Here is an 18,203-nt window from a genome sequence, read left to right on the forward strand (position 1 = left end):
AAATGTTTTTGAGAAAATAAAGTCGAAAGTTTTTGGAAAAAATTAGAAACTTGCTATTTCTTATGTTTGGGCCACAATTTGAAATACTTTATATTATTATTTTGGAATACAAATTAGCTTATTTAAAAGGAAATTTAACCTTCTTTCTAATGAGCTTATTAAAATAGCTGTAGCTTTAATAGTTTGAGAAATATGGACAACGTTTTGCTAAAAAGTAGTAACACCTTGAAAAAACATAAAATTAAAAATATCTATAAAACGGAGCCGAATCGAGCCATAGTTTATATGAATTTTTTTGTTGCAAATGATGCCCAGAAACGCCTCCCGAAGTTACCGTAGTCTTATGCTGAACACCCTGTATAGAGATTAAAAATGTATACATTGAGCTGGCTGATTCTGATTGATCCCATTTAGGTGACTTCCTCCCGCCTGAATCAGACTCTTCGAATTCCTCTAAACCTGCATAGGAAAATGGGGTTGCTAGCCTTTGACTCCTCACTGGGTATGATTATTGACAGGCCCTTAACAGCAGAGGGGAATTGAATCTATCCTATGTTGACTAACATGTATCATGCTGTATCTGGAGATGTTCTTTGCCGAAGATTTTGAATTTGCTCATGTGTCCGCAGTTGCAGGATTTAGAATTTCCGGAAAAAGAAACTACAAACATCACTGAAGGCAGAGAAGGGATTAGCACAGTAGTTAGCGTAAACTGGATTCCAACAAGGAAATCCTGGGTTCGAATCCAGCTGCTGGCTTTGTTTTTCTCTTTTTAAAGCTTCTTACAGCTCTCTGCCCGATGATGGACAGTGTCGTCTGCATCGAGAGAACATTGTCCAGAGGCCGGCAGTGTACTGAAAAAAGCTCCGGGCGCGAATTACCTCATATGTTGACGCGCCATAAGAAAAAAGAATCAACAAAGGCTATGGACGCTTACTTAAGTTGATTGGGCTGCAAAATATTTTCCACCTATGAACATAATTGAACTGTAAATTAAATATGTTAAAATTTTGAGTTTACAGAAAATCCAAAGAAAACTTTACTAGAAGGTTTGCAGCAAGAGAAAGTATTGTTTCACAGGTTAATTCAATTTACATTGTAAAACAAAAATTCACTAATAAATGTTGAAAAATTAATTTCAAAATTTATGTTGTGAAAATATTCTAATCGCTTAAATAAATAAGTAGCTTGGTTACTTTGTTGCCGCAAATTTCAAACTTAGCACCATTCTCCGTTACCATAGCCTGATTTGATAAATTTTCTATTACCAGGTTCATCCCTACCATTCCTTCGTCATATATGTATGTGTACTAAGTACTAACACAATTACCCTAAAAAACGCGGTTATTTAACCTTTTCCGAAACATAGATAACCAAGCTAGTATTGGTTAGATCGCTAAAACTAGGGACAAGTTACCAGCTAGTGGTAGATGTTTGGTGGTACATTTGTATTGTTGACTGTAGAATTACATTGTTAGTGTAGTGTAGTGTTGTGTACAGTGCTCAGCAACAGGCTTGATGGTTCTCAGTAGCGTGCTGCTACACTAACCTCAGTTCCTCTCTCCTGCATGCATTTTAAATCTTCGTAGTGTTTAAATAGATCTTATGTTTAATTTATCCGGGTAGCATACAGTTATATTATACAATTAGACGCTGAGGAAATATTCGGGAAAGCAGGTATTTATAAACATATCATTGTACGATCCCATATTTTACAATACAAGGGTGTAAAGTCGATTACTATATTGCTGTAAGAGTAGCCCTTAAAATATTATTAGAACTGCATAAACCTTAAGGTAATTAGAATGCTATTCTCACCTTTTAGCAGTAAATAATAAATGATCAAAGTCATAGTTAAAGTACATTTAATTTTTTATTACTGTTACAAGAAATTTGTCAAACAGAATTAAAATTCGTACGAAAAAGCGGAATTTAATCGTCGTGGCGTTTTATTATAAAGTCATGAAAAATTCTAATACTTGTTTAGTTTGTTTACATTTTGATAAATGTTTAGCGAAAGTATGCGTTAAACTGGTAATAGTTCCCAAAAACAACTTTGAATTTCGAAAGTGAGAGGAATGCGAAGATCTAGTGCCATAAGGGCAAATTTTCAATATTTGCTAACAAAAAAAATTGATAACCGAACATAGTTTAACGGTGTACAGTTAAAGTTGTTCGTACATTGAATAAAACCATTTTTTAAGGCTCAAATTCCCAGAATTTTGTAGTTGAAAATTTTCTTGTTTTCAATACTAGTTTTTGAGACGATTCGGACTACCGGAGTGTTCTATATTCACTGTACAACACTAATAAAACATGTGATAAAATCATCGCAAAAAACTAAATTTCAACATTTCTAAAGAATATAACAAGGCTTTCAATTAGTATAAATTAAATAAAAAAATATATATATTCTCACACTAGGTTTATATATATATTTAAAGAGAAACTGTAACACTAAGCTTATGTGAAAAAGAAATATATTAGATAGAAAGGATTCTTTACTTCACGCAAAAGAACAAGATAAATTTTTTTATTTTAATTTTGGTTTTTGCGGATTCTATATTATCTATTGAGAATTCTTACAGAAGAGGTCAACATTTTTATGCTTTGCCTTGAAAAATTGATAAGTAAACCACAGTTCACTGGCGATTATAAGAGACTGTTTTGAAAAATATCTACTTCTTGATTTTTTTTTTAATTATATGAAATTCTACCAGACCGGTGTTACTTAAAATGCTTTCTATTTGTTGCTAATGTACCTTACAGTATTATCTTTTGTTGCCTTACTTTGTGAGTTATAAGTACTTATAAAATAATTATTGAGGGCAAAAGATGTGAAAACAAAAAAAGGTTCTATCATCTCAGATTATTGTTAGGGCTTATCGTACAATTCATTCTGAAATCTATGTTCATTTCCTAAATGAGGCTATCACTTATCTTAGACATCGTTCATGTAATCGTTTCATTCGCTCATATTTTCTATCCAAACATATTTACTTCAAAATTAACTCTCTTATTTATAGTAATAATTATATATTTTTTAAGTGGCTATTACAATTTTAAAATACCTGTGTGCAAAAAAGTTTTATCTTTTTAAAGATATTTTTATCAAAATTCTGTTTTATTTATATATCATTATAACTGACAAGGTTTAGTAATACTGCTTCAAAGATTTATGCACTTTTTGTTTTGAAAGGTACAATACGTTAGAAAACAGTTACTTTTTCTAATTTAAACGTCTAAGTCGTGAAGTTGGATGCCAAATGAAAAGTTTAGCATCTCCAGCAGATATCTATGAACTCAAACCAGCTTCATTATTTTCTCCAAACGATTCGTTTAAACTCCATTCGTCGAATCTCCATTTAAAATATGTATAAAGCTCTTAGAGAGCTGGCCCCTATTTAATTTGTAAATATACAGCATTTGATGCATATCGAAGTTACCTTGAACTTCTTCGTTACTCTCCTTCTGCCTGAATCGGCCCTTTTTATCTGTTTTTACTTATCTACATTTTATTAATGTATTTCACCTTTTATAGTGTGGCCCATACTTCAGGTACAAAGTTCAATGTAACGTTTAGAAAATTTTGGTTGTTTTAGGCAAAGGAAACGGCTTGTAGTAATGAAGGACAGATGTTCTGCAAGTCTAATTAAAAATATTTCTTACAGAAAACAACTTTTGGTGTTCCTTGTATTAATTTATTTTGTAGCGAGTAAATTATATAATTATAATATCAAGTGATGAATATTAATTACAATTAGTATAACTAAAGATCAAATTCAAAAATGAAATAACGGAACCACTGAGGTTTGCCGGATAAATGATATAATTTGGTAAGCAAGGGAGCAGCCATTTTAATTAAGAGTATTTGAATGGCACTGGATAATATTAATTTTAGCCTTATATGCGTTCTACTTTTCTTTTTTTTTTTTTTTTTTGTTAATAACGAATTTCTTTACAGATTTGTTTTCTGCTTTTAATGCCAATGTAGTTGCAATGGATTGGAAGTCTCTACTAAGAATATGCTTTTTTATTATTTGTAAGTGTCAAACATCAGCTGTTAATAAATGAATCTGTATATATTCATTGTTGGCGCTAATCAGTTCGATTTAATAAATTACAATTATATTTTATTTCCAATTTGATTACTAAAGCTTCATAGCATACGAGGTGTGGCTATTAAATAAAGAGACTATTGCTGTAAAACATTTTATTTTAAATTTATACATATTTAGTTATTATCACCTTCAATATACACCCCTCCCCTAACCCTACAACGCTCTATGCGAATTTACCATTGTACAAAACAGTGCTGGAAGTCTTCTTTGAGCTCCTGCATGACGCGTGCCGCTTTTTCTTTCACAGTTTCAACGGACCGAAATCGTGTTCCTTTTAATGCAGATTTGACTTTGGGGAACAGATAAAAGTCACGTGGGGCCAGGTCAGGCGAATAAGGCGGATGGCCAAAAACTGGGATGTTGTACTTGGCTAGAAACGTCTTGACAGACAATGCAGTGTGAGCCGGCGCGTTGTCTTGATGGAGAACCCATGACTTGTTCTTCCACCAATCGGGTCGTTTTTTCCTTATTCTTTCACGGAGTTGAGCAAGCACCTCACGGTAGTAATGTTGATTAATTATAATCGATATTTTCATCCGTTTTGGACGTGGAAGGGCGACCTAGGCGGTCATCATCCCCCTACGTCTTTTTGGCCATCTTGGAAACGCTTGAACCACTCAAAAACTCGTGCATGTGATTAACATTCATCGCCATAAACTTCTTTTAATAAAAGATAAGTTTCAGTAGCGGTTTTACCAAGTTTCATATGAAATTTCACGACAATTCGTTGCTCTACAACATTATTATTATTATTATCATGTTTTCGGCAAAACGAAATTAACACCTCTTACACAAACGACGGTTCCGGTCAGACAGATTTCTCTACAAGCACGTGAGACGCTGCAATCGAAAGAGAAGGCTTTACGCTGCACAGCTGTCGGTCGTTAGGATTTGGCGCATGCATAGTTCTTCTGTAGCAGCATCAGTCTCGTTATTTAATAGCCACAGCTCGTAGTAGTAATTCTTTGCGTCAATAATTTGTAATTTTTTTCTAGGTTACATTCAGGGTATAAGCGTCGTCAACAGTGAACACAGTAGATGTAAGTAATATTTTTATATCAATAAGCTTTTTTTTTTAAAGCTGAAATTATCTGCAGAAATCACAAGTATCAATAACTTTTAATTGACCACACTAATAACTTCATTGGTACAATGTTCATTTAAAATATGTTAGAAGCGCCTCATTCTCATTTAGGAGTTTAATAATAACGTTATAATAAAGCACAGTTGAAATATATATATTTCATATTTATATGTATATTTTTTTTTAGATATCGGTTTTCGAAAACCTTCTTGTTCAGAAGCAGCATGTCACCCCCCGATCACGGGCAATCTTCTAATTGGGCGAGCAAATCGTCTAACTGCATCTTCAACTTGTGGGCTTTACGAAAAGGTTTCTGACTATCTTTCTTTGAATTCAATTTTAATTAGCTTCAGAAACTGCGTATAACCTTCAATTTTGTTAAACGATAAAAATTTTGTTTGATTTGATAGCAACAATACTGCATAGTATCTCATCTGGAAGAAAAGAAGAAATGCTTTTCCTGTGACTCCCGACCTGGAGCTGATGTATCACTTTCGCACAGGATAGAGAACGTTATTCATAGGGACCTTTTAGGGTTAGTTTTTGCTAATGGCTTTAAATGGGGCTCATTCTTATAAAAAAGGAAAGTGGTCAGTTTAAAAATCTAGTCTGAACATACATCACATCTCTAACTTGGAAGTTTGACGTCATTGCTCCTCAGAATCCACCTAAAATCAATATTTCAAACTAAAGTGGTTTTTTATACGTTCTGTCAAAGTTCTATTGAAACCTCTTGGATTACCCTAGACAAATTATAGCTCGGAAAAGGTGTTTTATACAGGCGCATCTCCTGTGGACTAATATTTTTCGAACTCGAAATTTTGGAGAATTTTCTTACTCACGGTTCATTTATTTTAAATCATCCGTATCAAATTACTGTTCATTATTTTTGGTGATGATTCATAGTTTCAATAGGATGAAAAATAACTGCCAGTTTCAGTCATGATATGTTTTTATTATGCCGAACTTTCGACCTAGGGACTAGGTCATCTCCAGGGCTAATTTACAATTTAATATTTTACATCATTAAAGGGTTGGTGTGTCGTCTGTCTTGTCTGTTCTTGGACTCTTGTCAGTCCAGTGTCGTATACTTACTAATATAACGGAAGACACTGTCATGGTTAAAACAAAACAAAAAAAAGGACAATTTAAAAATTGAATTTAATAATGAAAGGGGGCATGAAATGATAGAAATACTCTACAGTGTTTAAATCTCTAATACTTTATAGGATAATACCGTTATTATAAGCATTATACGAATTGGGATGAGATATCAAGTTCATAATTTTCTTAAAAGTTTTAAATTCCCTTAAAACTTATTTTAAAAACCTCATTAAAATCTATGAAACCTTGTATGCAATTTATTCACGCAGTATTGAAATCATAGTTCTTTTAGGTCAATAGTGCATTCATGGTGGCAGTCTGAGAATGGAAAAGAAGATGTGAGCATTGCACTTAATTTAGAAACTGAATTCCATTTTACTCATCTAATTATGAAATTCAGAACATTCCGCCCGGCAGCTATGCTTGTTGAAAGATCTTTCGACTTTGGGAAGACTTGGAGTGTAAGAAAGAACCTCCAACAAAATTAACTTTATTTCATGTTGCCCGAAAACTTTTTTTAACTATTTATTTGCTTGTTTTCAGACCTACAGATATTTCGCAGAAAATTGTGCCGCTTCATTTCCCAATGTTCCTACCTCAAACAACCTAACAGATTTATTTTGTGAATCAACTTATTCGCAAGTTTTCCCAGTTACTGGCGGCGAGGTTTGAATATTCACATATTTTCGTAAAATCCTTTTGCCATAATAAAAGAAAAAAGAGTTTCACCGCATTTCTTTTTTATTAAAGGTAATATTGCGTATAATAACCCCAAAAAATCAAACTCAGCCAAGTAGTGAATTAGTTCCTGAAGACCTTCGAAATCTAATGAAAATGACAAACTTAAGAATTAATTTTACAAAATTGCACACTCTGGGAGACGATTTATTAGATAAAAGAGAAGAAATTCAGGTAAAATTTATTATATTTTCCGCAATTTGAGAACTATTTATTTAACTCTTATTATTTATTTCATGTGATAGCGCTCCGATCGCATGTGTAATGCAAATTTAAATATCTGTTTTTAAGGCATGATAATTAGTATTTTCGCGTAGTAGTAGATGTATTTGTGATGATTTTGTTGGTGTAGACATATTTTTTTCAATATTATTTAGGTCCAGTTATAAATACTGTTCATTAAAAATAGGAGATAAACTATCAAGTTAGGCGCCACGGTAGCCGAGCGGTTAAGAGGCGAGGCCTGCAAAGCTAATATGGATTGTGGTACTGGGTTCGATTCCCGGTCTTAGGCCTTGGATTTTATTTAAAGGTTAATAAAAGAAATTTACAGTAAAGTATGTTTGCTAGTCGCTTCCGTCCACGACACCTGATTGGTAGTTTGACGTAAAGCCCGCCTGAAAAAAAATAGGCAATTACTTTTTACTGTCAAATTTGAAATAAAACAAAACTTGAATTTGGAAACGAAAGTAACATCTTCATGTACAATTTTTTTAAAAAATTTAAAGTATCGTTTATTATTAAAGGTTAAATTTTTACTCTTTTTCTCACGAAGTTTTCACGGGAATTAACGTTTTAAGATCCCTAAAGAAAAAGTTTTAGAACAAGGTCTCTCTCTCTTTCACACACTCATTCGCTCTCTCTCTTAAGGCCTTCATGTAAGAAGAAATTATTTTAAAAAGCATCTTTAATTCAAGCATTTTCCCAGGAAAATTGTTTTTTTTTGGGGGGGGAGGGTTCTCTACATAGGAAACTTTGGCATTTCTAAACTGGAATTTAATATAATTTACGGTTTCACAGCATAATTAATATAAAAAAAAAACGCACGTAACATTACTAGAATTCCAAATTAAAAGAGAATAGATTTTCTGGGAGTACAACTTAAATATCACAGATTTCCTCATCTTATTTTTTTCAATTATTATTATGAAGATAAAATCATTGATATTTTCTAGTGTTGCGGATCCAATCATGAATTCAAAAATTTTCATCAAGTTAGATATGCTAACTACTTATTCTTCAACATATAATTTTATTTGAAACTATTTTCCTAAACCAGTGATATTAGAAGTTTTTGGAGCTATGGTAACAGTTTTGGATCTTGAAATTATGTATTTATAAACAATTTGGTTATTATAATTATATTCATTTAGTATTTATTAGGAGGAAATCGTGACAGTATTAACATCAGATTTGCTTCTAAAGATAAATTTATCGTAAGTAAACCAAATTTGGCTAGGAAGATGTGTGCATAGCGCTTCAACAGAACTTTAGATCAATCAGTCCACACTTATTTACGTTGTAGCAAATGTATCTGACCTTCGGATAAGCGTTGTGCGTAGGACACTTTCGACATACATCTAGAAGTTGCTTAACTTACGAAACAGGATATTAACAGCTATTTCCTTTAAGGGGAAATAAATTGAACGAGAACGGAAATGAAAGACGGATCATGCTGGATTTTTTTAATGGTACAATAAAAAACATACATGGCATATATCCTAAGGGTGAAATATTTCAAAAAAACCTGGGAAGCTGATTTGAACATCCTGTGAAGGGCTGTTATACATATAAAGCTTCTTTTCAGCCTACACCATGTTAGTGACATGAGTAAAAAATTAAGACTGACCAGCAGTTGAACTTTAAATTATTAGTACAGTGTTCCAACCTTTGCTTTCATTCATTTAACTTTAAAACAGTATTTATGGCAGGACCTTTTTTTTTCTATTTTAAGTGACGGGCTGTACTGACGCCTTAATTTAGCACTGGTGCCAGAAGGAACAGTCACACTATTCATTATCCCAGTTGATGAGACAATTAACCCTGGTTCTCAAAGAAAGTTTTAAGAAGAGACAGACCGAGAAGGTGGGGATAACTACTCAATAGAACCAAATCTTCCCCTACTTTTCCCTCCTAAATATTTCGCTGAATAAAGCTCCCCTAAGGGTTTATATTCTCTTTCATTTTCTAGTGACTACCTAGGTTCACCAGAAAGCCCTGATTGAAAGGGGAGTCAGCAGTTAAGGACCTCTCCATGGTGTCGCCCTGGCTCCATACGATCCATCACTCTCTAATTGTGGTAGGATGGATAAGGGAACTAGGTTCGCAAAGGAAGTTTTAGGAAGTGAGGGGAGCCAGTAATTAGATTTAATCATTCCCTTGTATTCCATGCAACTATCCCTGTTTTTTCATCCCCAGATATTCCAAAGATAGGACTCCACAGAAGAAATTTAGGAGATTCTGAGGGTATACACACCTTTCAAACCTGGTAACCACCCAGGCTCCTTAGGAAAATCTTGGGATTAAGCCCACACATCTCTCGACCAAGTGAGGGCAAATCTTCATCACTACCCATTAACTAAGAAGGGACTCTGTGGAAGTGAAATGCCCTCCCTAACCCGCAATGGACTGGAAAGACTTCTTATTCTGAGTTTACGGATCTAAAGCTCCATTCTCAATAGTCATCCTTGTGGCATACCAATTGTTTGCGACAAGAGGTATGTGATTGAGGATTACCCAATCTCGACTAAGGGACAAGTTTCATCGTACCACTTCCTCATAGCGTCTCTGTTCTATCCCCCAAGTGCAGTTGTCCACGGGCACCACGGGAGGTGCCGTTGGTTGGAATAAGTAGCTGAAGTATATTCATAATAATTAATGAACCCTACTTTAATTATTACAAATCCTCGGCATTTGGAAATTGAATTATTAAGTTGCAATATTCTGTACACAACGAGTAGTGCAAATACGTTTAAGCTTCCCAAAATCTCCTTCACATACATTAATTTTTGGCATCTTTTTATCTTCTTAATGATTGTTTCCAGGAAAAATACTATTATGCTGTATACGAGATGAATGTACGAGGAGCATGCTGGTGTAATGGTCATGCAGATAGGTATATAATTTGTCAGTGCATAGTGTAGAGTCTTTATAGTTATGTCCTAAAGCACACAAGTACTGGAGCTGGTTTAAAGTCAGGGTGTATCAAAGGTGGACGGTACAGTATAAATCTGAGATATAAATCAACGTTTCTTTCTAAAAACTTCATTAATAGTCTTAATTTAACTAAAAACTTTTTAACTTAATTGATGCTTATACGCTATTTATTTAAGAGAAAATTTAAAACCTGAATAACTTAGTAATCCATTGTAAGTTGTACACTATTTGTATAACTGGTGTGTAAGGAGCCACATTTGTGTCACGAATTCGTTGTGAATTGATCACCGTACAGTTTCTGGAAACGCGAAGCATCAACTTTTTTCTAAATTGCCCGTTCGCATCACCTGAAAATGATGTTTGATCTAGGTACTGTCTCAGGATTTCGCTAGTTAATGGATTTCTCTTCACATGTCATTAATAATTCTTTTTTAGAAGTATGTGTCAGATGGATATTTAGAGAAATTTGACTAGTATGTGTTCTCCTAGCGACCAGTTAAGATGTAAGTTCATGGGACACCATCTTACTTCTCTTTTTTACCTTTTCCTATAATATGAAAAAGGGAAAGTAAAAATTAGTGATATTTCTATTTTTTCTTGTAAATTACCTTTATTTAGTGGGAGAGGGCTTCGGCTTTCACTATGCAGCCGGCGTCATTTACTTCTATTTAAGTTAGTCTCGGATAAAAGCTTCGTTTTTGTTATCATACTATTTAAGGAACATTATTGTATAATTTTGCGCGAACCTTTCCCGTAGTAAGAAGATGGCGGCTAACAGTCTTTAAGCACTAGTTCTGCAGCAAGTGTACACTGGATTTGACGCGACATCTTCCTTTAAGTTTCCATCAAAATGACACGTGATGTTCATCTTGAACCTGCCTCTTTAATAAACTTTATACATTTTTTAACTCCAGCATCTGCACGCTGTTTTTCCTATTGAGTTGTAAAATTGGGAATATATCATAGAAGTCCCCTTAAGAGGGACATAAAAATTACCTTAGACTTCAAAGATTAATAAAATAATTTTGGTAAACGTCAGACGTATTGGTGGGTTAGTCTGTGAATCCTCTTCAGTTAAAAATACGTTCATTTTTTGTTTTTTTTTCATAAATAAAAACTATAGACTAAAAATACTTTTCTTTTACAATTTTTGTTACTAAAGTTTCGGTCGTGTGCCAATCGTGCTCAAACTCTGTATTTTATATTTGGTGGATAATTTGTGCTTTAATGGCATATAACGCTCCCGTGAACTGGTTCTGATTATACTGCTAACTTCCTATTCTAAGGAACTAGCCTACCTCTCTTGGCTGGACCTTTACCGGAATAACTTCGTTAAATATAGTCAGTCATTTTTTTTAATTTATTCATTGTCATTATTAAGCTGAACAATTTTAACCTGTTTTTCGCCGTTCTATTGCTTTTTTTATTTATTTTCTTTTTTAATTTCTTTTTCTTTTTTTTTTTTACTTTTACAAAATACATTTTTTGAGTGATGCGCCCTTGAGTATTATTGCTTATTATGCGTATTCTCTAAAAAGGTGTAAGACGGTGACACTACTTGGTGGGGAATTTTAGCGTAGTTTATATTTTAGCTGCAGTTTATTATTAATCATTTTACTCACAGTTACAGTGTTTTGTTTAAACTATTATATATGCTACTTCTTTAAATTATAAATTTATCACTACATTACTTTTTTCAGTATTAAAATTTTATAAATGTAAAACACCTATACTTTCTATTTGCTCGAAATTAAATGTATGTACTTGATGTTTTTATAAGATACCAGCAGACTCTGATTTACCTGTAGAACTTATTGGAAAAGTAATTAGATTTGGTTAAAATTAAATCTTAACTTTAATTTAATGTTAAAACATTGTTGAAAATATAGAAGTATTCTTACCAAATATTCATGAGATCAAATTAATGCGTGATCTTTCTTTTATAAGTTTTAAATTTTGATGCACCTATCTATATATTTAAAGAAAAGAATTTGCTTTATTTTTTGTCAGTGAATGTTTAAACCCAATTGGTTTAGTTGTTTAATTTTTTTCAATGACCTCTAGTGTAATGCCGGTTTTTCGAATGCTCATTGTAAATATTTATCCCCCGAGAATTCTATAAATAAATTTTTTCATTGTAAACTAGCTTACTATAGAAAAAAAATCAATCTAGGCATAAGCTTTTTTATGTGCTTTATTATAGCCTATAAGAATAATCTTCTTCTTTTTTTTAACACGCGGAGGAAAATGCTCGTTTGAAAATAAAGAGATGATCTGCAAAAATGCCTTTAAAAAATATTGAAACCCTTTTATTAAAATAGCGAATACATTCGGTCTACCGGAAAGTTATGGCGTTTTTGCAATAAAACAAAATTCAAATTTTTCTTACCGTCCATAAACTTTATTAAATAATATAATTGCTATTATTATAATTGATATCTTGCCAGCGTGAGGGCAATTTGTATATCCCATTTTTGAAAAATGTTTAATTTTTTGATGCGAAAAATTGAACCAGTGCTTGTTTGATATCTTCATTTTTAAATTTTTTGCCCTTCAAAAAATTTTGTAAGGACAAAAACAAGTGATAGTCGGAGAGTGCTAAGTCCGGGGAATATGGTGGATGCGACAGAATTTCCCAGCCTAGTTCTGCAATTTTTTTGACGAATCCCCAAAGCAGCATGTGGCCTGGCATTATCATGATGCAGTATGATGTTCTTCCTATTGAACATCGCCGGCATCTTTTCTTGGACTACTTTCTTTAAATTATCCAGTTGCTGACAATACTTCTCCGAATTGAGCTCATAATGTATTGCTCCTCGAATGTCCCACCATATACACAACATTCTCTTATTCAGAGTCAAATTTGGTTTAGAGGTGGAAGAGCTAGGTTTTTCGGGTTCACAATATGCCCTTTTCCATACGATGTTTTCGTAGGTAATCCACTTTTCATCCCCAGTTATCATCCGGTTCAAAAAGGGCTCGATTTTGTTCCGAGCAAGCAGAGATGTGCATATGACGACTCGATCATCCAAATTCTTCTGACAATTCATGTGACACCCATCTTGAATATTTCCACACCAACCCTATCTTCAGAATATGGTCCGAAATAGTTTGCTGAGCTGAATTAAGCCTTTCTGCGATTAAGCTTTTCTGTTGTCAGAAAAGGATCATGCTACAATATGGTCTTAACAACATCGTCGTCGATCAAAGATGGTCGCCCAGAACGTGGCTTATCAGAAAGGTCGAAATCACCTGTTTCGAATTTTTCGTACCATCTGCTGCATGTCCTAACAGAAGCTGTACCTTCACCAAACACTTGCAATAAATTTCTACATGCTTCTGTAGCATTTCTTCCTTGTTGAAATTCGTATAAAATACAGTGGCGTAAATGAAGTTTCTCAGTAGCCATGGGTACAGTATCGCTTCGCACATAAGACTAACGTGAATCAACTTTGTTTTAGTTAATTTGCTGCGTCAGTATGTTTACATTAAGTGATAAAAATAGAGAGCAGTTTGCGCCAGATAAACATGAGCTTACGCGCCGAAACTTGTGACAGAAACGGACAGAACTTTCCGGTAGACCTATTATAATAATGCTCACATATTCTATGTCCTACCACATTCACTCCCCTTCCGAATTTTAAAATTAATTTTAATTAAAAAACTAGGTTTTTATTTGCAATTAAAATTGGTGACCCAGATTAAATTATTCATTTAATAGTTTAATTTTGTACGTTATTGCGGGATGATACAGCTGAAATTTAAACTAGATGTACATGTTTATAATCTGCATCGCAGGTGTGTCCCGCTGGATGATTCTATTCGACATGTGACAGATATGGTGCACGGTCGATGCGATTGCAGACATAATACAACTGGATTGAACTGTCAATTCTGTAAAGATACTCACAATGATCTTCCCTGGAAACCTGCTATAGGACGCCTTTTAAATGCTTGCAAGAGTAAATATATATGATTAAGTAAATATGTATGTTATTATATGATATTCTGAGATTTCCATCCTTACTCTGTTGGTTTTCTTTTTTTCTTTGTTTTAAAGAATGCAATTGCAACAATCACGCTGAACGTTGTAATTTCTCTAAGGAAGTTTATCAGGAGAGTGGACACATTTCTGGAAGCGTATGTATTGACTGTCAGCATAATACTGCTGGAAATACGTGCGAACAGTGCAAACCTCTCTTTTACCATGATCCAGGAAGAGACATATCCGATCCTTATACCTGTTTACGTTAGTTTTTTCTAATTAAATTCTGTTTTAAAATGTGTGCAGGCTTTATAGTTATTTACAAAAAAATACATATATTTTATTCAGCTTGCAACTGCAACCCTGATGGCACTGTCGATGAAGGTCTGTGCGACCCGCCTACATTACCGCATCATTATGAAGGAGTGTGTCATTGCAAACAGAATGTTTGGGGTAATCGTTGCAATGAGTGTAAACCAGGCTATTGGAATTTGGATCCCAACAATCCACTTGGATGCCAACGTCAGTGTTTTATTATGATTTATAGCTGTGATCCATTATTGTGATATTTATTTATTTTATTTTTTATTTTTTATACATATATATAAAGCGTTATATATATATATATATATATATATATATATATATATATATATATACAGGGTGACCAGAGTTATATGCTCAAACCCACTTTTTTTTTAAACGGTGGGAAATTTCGAAAAAATAAAAAACACGTATTTAATCATTTTTAGTCTAGTTTATTTTCAGTGATAGACCATTTTTTAAACCCCTATATCTCGAGATACAGCATCCAACTTTGTTTTTTCAAATGGAACGTTATATTTTTTTTTTTGGCATATTTTTATGGTATTTGAGCTCCTAAAAAAAAAACTAAAAACAATTTTTGAAATCGGTTAGGTTTTTCAAAAGTTATGGTAATTTAAAATATCAAAAATAAATTTAGTTTACTGTCAAAATTACGTTATTTTTTTTAAAGAATCTGATCAAACTGGGCACAATCAACGGATAGGCAAGCCAAAACTCTGGACTCCCAGCTAAGTTTGTAGCAGCACTTATGGTGGCAAAGTCAAGATCTAGGCAGGCTGGAGTTATTCGTCGTTCAGGTTGTTTTTTCTACAAACGTTTGGTGTGGAGTTTTAGGAAATCAACTAATTGGCCCATACTTCTACAGAGAGAACTTAACTGGTGAAAGGTATCAAAATTTTTGCATTTTGCCAGTTCTGCTTGAAGATGTTCCTCTACAACGTCGGCTAGATATGTATTTTCAACAAGATGGTTGGTTGCCCGGCACATAATGCGAGAGTTGTTTGAGGTTACCTGGACAGAAATTTCCCTGAAAAGTGCTTAGGGACTCATTGTCCCATCCAATGACCACCTAGATCTCTGGACTTAACCCGAATGGACTATTTTTTGTGGGGATATCTAAAAAATAAAGTGTACAGTAACCTTAATCCCATGACTTCAGTCGATGGCATGAAACGTCGAATAACTCTAGCCTGCCTAAATCTTGACTTCGCCACATAAATGCCGCTACAAGCAAAGCGTGGGAGTCCAGAGTTTTAGCTTGCCTATCCGTTGATTGTGCCTAGTTTTAACAGATTCTTAAAAAAAAATAACGTAATTTTGACAATAAACTGAAATTTATTTTTGATATTTTAAATTACCATAACTTTTGAAAAACCTAACCGATTTCAAAAAAAAATTTTTTGTTTTTTTTAGGAGCTCAAATACTACAAAAATATGCAACAAAAAATATAACGTTCCATTTGAAAAACAAAAGTTGGTTGATGTATCTCGAGATACAAAGGTTTAAAAAAATGGGTCAATCACTGAAAATAAACTAGACTAAAAATGATATAATACGTGATTTTTATTTTTTCGAAATTTCCCGCCGTTAAAAAAAAAGTGGGTGGAGCATATAACTCGGGTCACCCTGTATATATCAAGGTTCGCCTAGAACGATTTTAATTGAAAAGTTCACCAACATGAAAAATTTTTCTTTCTCCTTATTATTTGGGTTAAAACTAACCAAAATCCACTGAAAACCAAATCGGTTTACGTTGCGGATTTTTTTTTTTTAATTTTTAGGTCAAAAAACGGCTTTTTTTTGCATTGTTAGGCCTAATAAGGAAAAACAATACAGTTTTTTGCAAAACCAATGCATGCATTTTGAAGCTGAGGGAATTTCCGACAGATTGATGTATTTTATAAATGATAAAAATGAAATTTCCTCAGCTTCAAAATGCATGCATTGGTTTTGCAAAAAACTGTATTGTTTTTCCTTATTAGGCTTAACAATGCAAAAAAAAGCCGTTTTTTGACCTAAAAAATTTAAAAAAAAAGTCTGCAACGTAAACCGATTTGGTTTTCAGTGGATTTTGGTTAGTTTTTACCCAAATAATAAGGAGAAAGAAAATGTTTTTATGTTGGTGAACTTTTCAATTAAAATCGTTCTAGGCGAACCGTGATATACATATGTAGTCGCTTTCCAAGAATCTATTTCTTCTATATTCGACTTTATTTCAGACTCCGTCAGTTCTTCTGAGGTGGAATAAGTGCTCTTTCTTATTTTATTTCTTTATTCTGTAGGGCAGTTGCCACTGAATTTAATTTAAGGGCAACTTTTGCCTGGCATAGAACCTTCTAATTTAACTTTCCAACTGTTCTTTTTTAATTTTATTTACATCCATTTTTTTAAGGATCGTTTCTTTCAATAATTTTTCTAACTACTGTCACCTTTTCTATCTCTCTCTCTTTGTTACTGCTGTAGTCTCATATTCATATTGCAGAATGTTTTCCACAAAAGTGATTTTTTTTTTCGTTTTGCTACTTTGTCCATCTGTCTTTTTCTAGAATCAATACGGAGCCTGAATATTGCAAATTCTGAACCGCAAGAGTTAAATGACCTACAATGAAGCCGTAGTTTTCATTTTGTTGATTTTTTTTAAATTGTCATATTCAATCATGTATCAATTTCCTGAGCAGTTAGTATAAAGTTTGTGTAATACTATGAACTACGCATATATATAATGATTATAAAACCATTTAAAAACTCATATGTATTTAGCTAATTCACTAAAATATTTATGCTAAAACTCACAACCTTAACAACACTTCTATGTGCACTGCTGGATAGAAATTTAAGCTTAAGATGGTTAAAGGTTAACCTTGCTGTTTAAAATATCAAGTTAATATTATTTCAGTAGAATTTCTGTTTGTGGTTTTATTTTAAATTCAATAGTTATAGCAATTATTTAGTTATGAATATAATGAGTCTGATGAGTTAATCAGAAAACTTCGATTAATTATTGAAAACATTGAGTGACTGTTTAATAATGTAATTGAATTATTACTTCGTTAAAATTATTCTAGCTTGTAAATGTGATCTAAGAGGCACCCTCAATGCAACGTGTGATCAAGTAACAGGGAGATGTACTTGTAAACGCAACGTCTTAGGAACCAACTGCTCTGAGTGCTTTCCTGAACACTGGGGCCTCTCTAAAGATACTGATGGATGTATTCCTTGTGGATGTGATCCTGGAGGCTCTGTAGATCTGAATTGCGATATTACCGGACAGTGCAAGTAAGACAGCAATAATGCCTTTTATATATATATAATAACGACTATACACCATAATTTATCTACTTAAGGGTTACGTATTTTTTTCGTTATGTGCAGATGTTATCGTCATTTGGTGGGAAGGACCTGCAGTGAACCTGAACAGAGTTATTTTGTACCTGACTTAGATAAAGTTTACGAAGCTGAAGATGCCTCTTGTTCTCCGGTATTAAAACTTTTTTTTTTACTACCCCGAAAGATTTAAAAAGGAACCATTCCGACTAGTAGGAAAAAAAGTTCAAGATCAAATGTTCAAACGTTTAAACTATAGTCGAATCTATAAAATATTTATAGTCGAAACTATAAAACTATAGTCGAATTTATTAAATTTACTTTTCCACATATTTACAGAAATTTTATGTATTGCAGTTAACT

General features: G+C 33.2%; 1 protein-coding gene across 3 annotated transcripts in view; it reads left to right on the top strand.

Moving 5' to 3' along the window:
• Nucleotides 1-1,480: 1,480 nt before the first annotated feature.
• LanB1 (laminin subunit beta-1) overlaps nt 1,481-18,203 on the top strand; it is a 38,458-nt gene continuing 21,735 nt past the window's right edge. Inside the window, exons 1-14 of one of the 3 annotated variants that reach the window (XM_074143424.1) lie at nt 1,481-1,677; nt 3,965-4,042; nt 5,117-5,161; nt 5,393-5,514; nt 5,616-5,740; nt 6,602-6,770; nt 6,853-6,975; nt 7,060-7,221; nt 10,092-10,162; nt 14,002-14,165; nt 14,264-14,452; nt 14,537-14,710; nt 17,582-17,792; nt 17,889-17,994. In XM_074143424.1, coding sequence (XP_073999525.1) covers nt 4,000-4,042; nt 5,117-5,161; nt 5,393-5,514; nt 5,616-5,740; nt 6,602-6,770; nt 6,853-6,975; nt 7,060-7,221; nt 10,092-10,162; nt 14,002-14,165; nt 14,264-14,452; nt 14,537-14,710; nt 17,582-17,792; nt 17,889-17,994 — 1,704 coding nt within the window. In that variant the 5' untranslated portion in view covers nt 1,481-1,677; nt 3,965-3,999. Of the gene's footprint in view, nt 1,678-3,964; nt 4,043-5,116; nt 5,162-5,392; nt 5,515-5,615; nt 5,741-6,601; nt 6,771-6,852; nt 6,976-7,059; nt 7,222-9,494; nt 9,499-10,088; nt 10,163-14,001; nt 14,166-14,263; nt 14,453-14,536; nt 14,711-17,581; nt 17,793-17,888; nt 17,995-18,203 lie in introns of those variants that run through there. The other 2 variants (XM_074143425.1, XM_074143426.1) reach the window with 2 other exon arrangements.

Source organism: Rhodnius prolixus, unplaced genomic scaffold (assembly GCF_049639745.1).
Source record: "Rhodnius prolixus isolate KJV_2025 unplaced genomic scaffold, Rpr scaffold_12, whole genome shotgun sequence".
Taxonomy (NCBI): Eukaryota; Metazoa; Arthropoda; class Insecta; order Hemiptera; family Reduviidae; genus Rhodnius; species Rhodnius prolixus.